Source organism: Alexandromys fortis, unplaced genomic scaffold, assembly GCF_014885135.2.
Source record: "Alexandromys fortis isolate MF-2015 unplaced genomic scaffold, M_Fortis_MF-2015_v1.1 scaffold_23, whole genome shotgun sequence".
Classification (NCBI taxonomy): Eukaryota; Metazoa; Chordata; class Mammalia; order Rodentia; family Cricetidae; genus Alexandromys; species Alexandromys fortis.
The window spans coordinates 13,943,558-13,949,681 of NW_026067907.1; the positions used below are offsets into that span (position 1 = coordinate 13,943,558).

General features: G+C 46.1%; 1 protein-coding gene across 1 annotated transcript; it reads left to right on the forward strand.

The window, feature by feature from the left end:
* Positions 1-1,156: 1,156 nt before the first annotated feature.
* LOC126497564 (melanoregulin-like) lies at positions 1,157-2,128 on the forward strand. Its single transcript, XM_050135660.1, is given in 2 exon segments — positions 1,157-1,946; positions 1,948-2,128. Coding segments are annotated over 2 exon segments (753 nt in total). The 5' UTR covers positions 1,157-1,229; the 3' UTR covers positions 1,984-2,128.
* The last annotated feature ends 3,996 nt before the right edge of the window (positions 2,129-6,124 follow it).

The window sequence follows — 6,124 nt, forward strand, 5'->3', positions numbered from 1 at the left end:
AACTGTAGTTTGTACTTTGAAAATTTGCAGGTTTCTCTTAGGACCGTTTTGTCTTTAGCAAACAGAACTTGTCTAAGTGGATACTGGTGTCGTTTCCCGGAGGAGAACAGATGTGTATTTCCTCCTCAGAGGAGCGAGGGGCAAGCAGGCTTCCCAAGGCAGGGATCAGTAGTTTGGTTCTATTCTGTTGTAACATGACAGAGACAGTTTCTTATTGTTTTCCTATTTTCATGTAACGGATACAGTTGAGAATAAGCATTAGAAACAAATTTATGGAAATGCTTCACACCGTTGGGTGCTCCCATACGCACTACCCTGTGTCTTGGATTTAGACAGGATCCCTGGGAAATGGAAAGACAAAACAAAAGTGTGATATTAGCTGGTGTAAACCAGAATTCCTAGAAGAAAGCTGCTTTCATAGCCTGGTCAACTAACAAAATGTTTTTTTGCCTTTAAAGAGTTTAGAATGTTGCGGATACTATTTCTCTTAGGTTATCTTTTGCCCCTTAAAGAGTCCTTATTGCCCAACCTTTGTGTCAGACCTAACATCCTGAAAAACAGGTAAAGACGATTAACAAAATGCTATTTTCCACCAATCAAAAGGCTAAGAATGCGTTCGGATAGCTCTGGGCCTGTAGGTGAGACTTCTTTGCCTGTGACTGACTATTGTCTCCACCAGTATATTTTGGAATACCTTGATTTTAAATTTTCTTTATTCTGTTACTGTAAAAGCTCCACAAAACTGCTTCTACCTTGGAACACTGTACTTGAGAAGACCTGAATATTTGTTCCCGAGCTATGATCACTCAAATTTAGCTGCAGAATAAACTTTTTGTTTTTCATTTTCATTTCATTTGCTTGTAGCGTTGGAGTCTGACTTGGAACTCGTTCATAGAGGGGTCAGCTCGTTTCTAAACATGCTGTTAAGAGTACACTCCTGGGGGGCTGGAGAGATGGCTCAGTGGTTAAGAGCACTGGTTGTTCTTCCAGAGGACCTGGGTTCATTTCCCAGCAGCTCACAACTGTCTGTACCACCAGTTGCAGGGAACCCAACACCATGTCAAAACAACCAATGCATATAAAATAAAATTAAAAAAAAAAAAAAGTAGGAGAGGGTAGCAGCGGGGCGACACGGGGACGCATGCGCTCCGGCGGCACCCGGGGAATTAAAAGAGAGAGGGAAAAGCTCCCGCAGAAACGTGCGGCTCGCGTCCCTCGGCCGCGGCGTGATGCGCACGGCCCGGCCCGTGACGCCGCGGCCACCCCGTCTCCGCGCCCCAGCTGCCATCGCGCGCCTGGCTCTGGGAACCCGGTGTCCGTCTTCGCTCCCTATGGGGCTGCGCCGCTGGCTACCGAGCGCCTGCTGCTGCTGCTGCTGCCCGTGCCGGTGCCTGGAGGAGCCCGCGCGGCCGGAGAAGGAGCCGCTGGTCAGTGGTAACAATCCGTATTCCTCATTTGGAGCAACTCTGGAGAGGGATGATGAAAAGAATTTATGGAGTATGCCTCATGATGTGTCCCACACAGAGGCAGACGATGACAGGATCTTGTATAATCTGATAGTCATTCGTAATCAGCAGACTAAAGACTCAGAGGAGTGGCAGAGACTCAACTATGATATCTACACGCTGCGACAGATTCGCAGGGAAGTGAGAAACAGATGGAGGCGAATCCTCGAAGACTTGGGTTTTCAAAGGGAAGCCGACTCTTTGCTGTCAGTGACCAAACTCAGCACCATGAGTGATTCTAAAAACACAAGAAAAGCCCGAGAGATGCTGTTGAAACTGGCTGAAGAGACCTCCATCTTCCCAGCCAGCTGGGAGCTCTCTGAGAGGTATCTCTTGGTTGTGGACTGTCCCATTGCTCTGGATGCTGCCGAGGAGTTCTTTAAGATTGCTAGCCGAACTTACCCCAAGAAGCCAGGGATCCCATGCCTGGCAGACGGCCAGAAAAAAACTGCACTACCTTCCGTTTCCAAGTCCCTAAAGGATGGCCTGGAAGAAGATCAGAGTTCTTTCACCATGACACCGCAATTTACCAAAGCTGGACCACCACCTGTGGTTGCAAGTGAGCCAGGAGACGGCTTTCTACACTCAGACACAATCCTGAATCCTACAAAATACACGGTCTTCCTCGGGGCCTTAGCCTGAGAATGCTCTGGTTACATTAAAACACCTGACAACTGTTCATCGAGAAAGGAAGTTAAAGCGTTGGCTGGTGCATAGTTTTTCCTGGCTGGTCAGATTCCAAGAACTCATCGCCTCCTTGGCTGTATAAGCTACCCTCATCCATCTGTGGAGGACTGGTGTTTGTTTGTTTTTTTTTTTGTTTTGTTTTTTGTTTTTTTTTTGTTTTGTTTTGTTTTTGAGACAGGGTTTCTCTGGAGCTTTGGAGCCTGTCCTGGAACTAGCTCTTGTAGACCAGGCTGGCTTTGAACTCACAGAGATCCAGCTGCCTCTGCCTCCCGAGTGCTGGGATTAAAGGCATGTGCCACCACCGCCCGACTCGACTAGTTTTTTCTAATCAACAAAATAGCTTGAAGAATAGAGAAAGGTGTAACTGAGCCCGTTATTCCTACATCAACTTTGAAGTAATCGTTATTAAATGTAATGCTAGACAAAATGCCCCAAATTTCGTAAAATTCTAGGCTTCGTGTGACCTCCTTTGATTTGGAAACACCTGAAGCAGCTCAGATGCTGGTTGGGGCAACAATGTGAGCATCAGGCGTGGGCACTGAGGAGCGTGGGTGAGCCAGGCGATGGAAATGTCTAGCCACGCAGCCCAGACAGCAGACCTTCCTGCAGCTAAGTGTCTTCCTTTGTGACGCAAGCAGCCTAAACCCGCAACATCAATCCCTGGCATTAAAGTTACCCAGTGGCCTCAGTTTTTAGGTGTTGCCTGTTTGTGGTCTCAAAGCCCTTGGCGCTTTGTGGAGACTAGCTTCTGTAAACTGGAATGTCTGACCTCTGCTTCCTGTCTTGAGCCTGTTTCCTACTTATCAGCTGAGGGTGGTACCTGCCCAGGGACCTTGTGGTGCAGACTTGTAGCTATGCAGGCGGTGACGTATTGACACAGGTCACCGCTGGGTCTTCCATCGGTCTGAACATGATTTTTCAGAATGGAGCCATGCGAACAGTGCAGCTCGCCCACAGGAAGAGAAGCCCAGTTTCCCGAGAGCATAAGCAAGGAGCTTGCCAAGAGTTCATGGTTTATTTCGTTGAAAAGCCTTTAAAGACTTGTAGGATTTATCAATCCGACTACTGAGAGCAGTAGAAATATTTTTATTTTTTAACGATTTTGCACTTCTAACTTTAGGTTGAAAACAAATTTATATAGTCTGTTCAGGGGGTTGTGACTTGAATAATTTCATATGCTGAGAAGGCGTTTTTGCTTACGTACTCCATGTTTAAAATTTACTGGGAAATACATGTCCTCCGTTCAGTAATGCATTGTAGACCAACTCAACAGTTCGTTTCCAGGGAATTCGCCCTAGTTTAGTAAGTAAGCTAAAGGTTTTTTTTTTAATATTTACTGCTTAATCTCTGTCTCGTGTTGTTTGAAATTCACCCCTTGGATATTTTCAATCACTTCTGTGGGCCTTTAAAAAATAAGCAATAAAATAAACAAAAGAAATTAAAAAAAAAAGTACACTCCTGGTCTTGCTCAATTTTATTTCTTCTCCTCCTTCTTACTCCTTTTTCTTTCAGAGACAGCATTTCCATTTGTTGCTTATCAGACCTTTGAAACCAAACCACAGGGTGAGTGTTAGTATTCAGGCATCTGTACTGGCCTGCCCTTGGGGTCCTGACAGGCTGCGTCCTCTGCTGCAGCTGCTAAGAACACCTGCTGTGCACATTCACTATGTTTTCTTTTAAGAGATGGGCCTTGCCCACCTCCCATCTCTCTCCCTCCCTTTCTCCCCCACTCCCAGAGTGTCTGACTCCCCCCCCCCCTTCTGCCACTCCTGTCATCAGAGGCCAGTCTCCCCCTTCCCCCTTTCCCATTTCCTTTCCCCTAATAAAAAGCCCCTCCATGTGAGCCCTGTTGCATGGGTCTTTCAGTCTCATGCTGTGGAGGATTCATCTTTATTACGCCTGCAGGCCTACTGATAGATACAATGGAGCTAACACCCTGAGCGTCTCACCCAGATTGCACCTTCACCTTTATAGTGTGCCCAGTATCATTTCCTACCTTTTCTGTTACTGGTGGGTTTAACCTGCGACTACAGACAATGGATGAGGTGAAGGGGTTTGAATTTTAGCCTACATGACTAAGCCCATGAGTGAGCATGGTACACAAGCAGAAACTATGACATTACAATTATTTTGTAATGGTTTGTTTTTTTACCAAGAGAGGGTATTCAGCTCATGAGAGGTTATAGAAGCAAAACACAGGACATATTACTCATAGCTACAACTACAGAAAGAAATTTTAAATATTTTTATTAGCCACGGCTGGTCTGGAAATATAGGGGATTATAGGCCCCAGACTCACTGTCTCTTCCTCCTGAATGTCAAGATTAAAGGCGTGGTCCATCATACCCTGCCCTAAGGTTGTTTTCTTTATTAAAAAAAAAAAAAAAGGCTAGGGGCTGAAGAGATGGTTCAGCAGTTAATACTGCCTATTGTTTGTTTTTGTTGTTGCTTTTTGTTTTCTTTTGAGACAGGGTTTCTGTGTAGCCCTGGCTGTCCTAGAACTCACACTGTAGACCAGACTGGTGTTGAACTTAGACATCCGCCTGCCTCTGCTTCTTAAATGCTGGGATTAAAGGTGTGCACCACCACCACTGCCTGGCTAGTTGTTCTTCAGAGAATCCAGGTTTATTTCCCAGAACCTAAATGGTGGCTCACAACCTCGGACTCTTGTTCCAGAAGATTCAGCACCCTCTTCTGGCCTCCTTGAGCACCAGGCACACAGGTAATATACAGACATGCAGGCAGACAAAACACCCATCCACACAAAATAAAACTTAAAAAGAAAAGGTAGATACATTTGGTCAGGGTTGAGGAGTGGAGGCATGCTTGGCTCAGAGTCATAAAGTTTGTGTGTAAAGATTAAAGCTGGATGGGCTGCACTCAGGAGGCACGGCAGAGGCAGCTGATATCTGAGTTCAAGGCCAGCCTAGTCAGCAGAGTGAGTTCCAGGGCAGCCAGAGCTATACAGTGAGCCCCTGTCTCAAAAAGGTGGTATCTTAGAATGCTGAGGGGCTACAGGGTAGATGGACTCCCTCGTAGACAGACAGACAGACAGACAGACAAACAGGGAAAGGGACCATAGGTAGGCCATAAAGGGATCAAACTTCCAAGATAGCCAGCTTGACCCTCCTGACCTGAGACAAAAGTCTGGCAGCTTCTACCAAAGGCCTTGTTGGCTTTTTTTCTCCTGCCTGTGGATCCCTGATGGGCTGGCTAGGCAAGTATGATGCCAGATCGCACAACTGTGGACTAACCAATCGTGCCTTTCTTCCAGTCAGCCTTCTCCAAATTAGGGAAAAAAACTCTTTGTTCAGGGAGAGCACATCATCTTTGAGAGCTGTGTGGTCCTGTCCTGCTTGGAGGCAGTGCAGATTTTCACTCTTTTGTGTACTGACTATGAACATTTGGCTTTGCATTCAGCAAACTCAGATTGTATCATCCTTTCATATCATCATATTTGAATCCTTTGTTCAAATATGAACAAAGATAAGGAATTTAGTTGGGAAGTCTATACACATTCATATAGGGAAGGCGTTTGGGATGGGTACATAGCTGAGTTTGTTCAATTTAAGATACACACTTCTGAGCTGGATCGTGGTGGCATGCACCTTTAATCCCAGCACTTGGGAGGCAGAGACTGTCAGATCACTGGGTCAAGAGGTGTCATATGTGGTCATGACATACCACACTGGGACTTGCTGTGTTGAAATAGGAGCGGCAGGGCTGCGTCCCCGGCACCCGGCCACCCGCATGGCTAGTTTATACCCAGAAATAATTACACGGAAACTGTATTCTTTCAAACACTGCCTGGCCCGGCTAGTTCCAGTTTCTTATTGGTTAGCTCTTACATATTGTTCTAACCCATTTCTAATATTCTGTGTAGCCCACGAGCTGGCTTACCAGGGAGGATCTTAACCTGCGTCTGTCTGGAG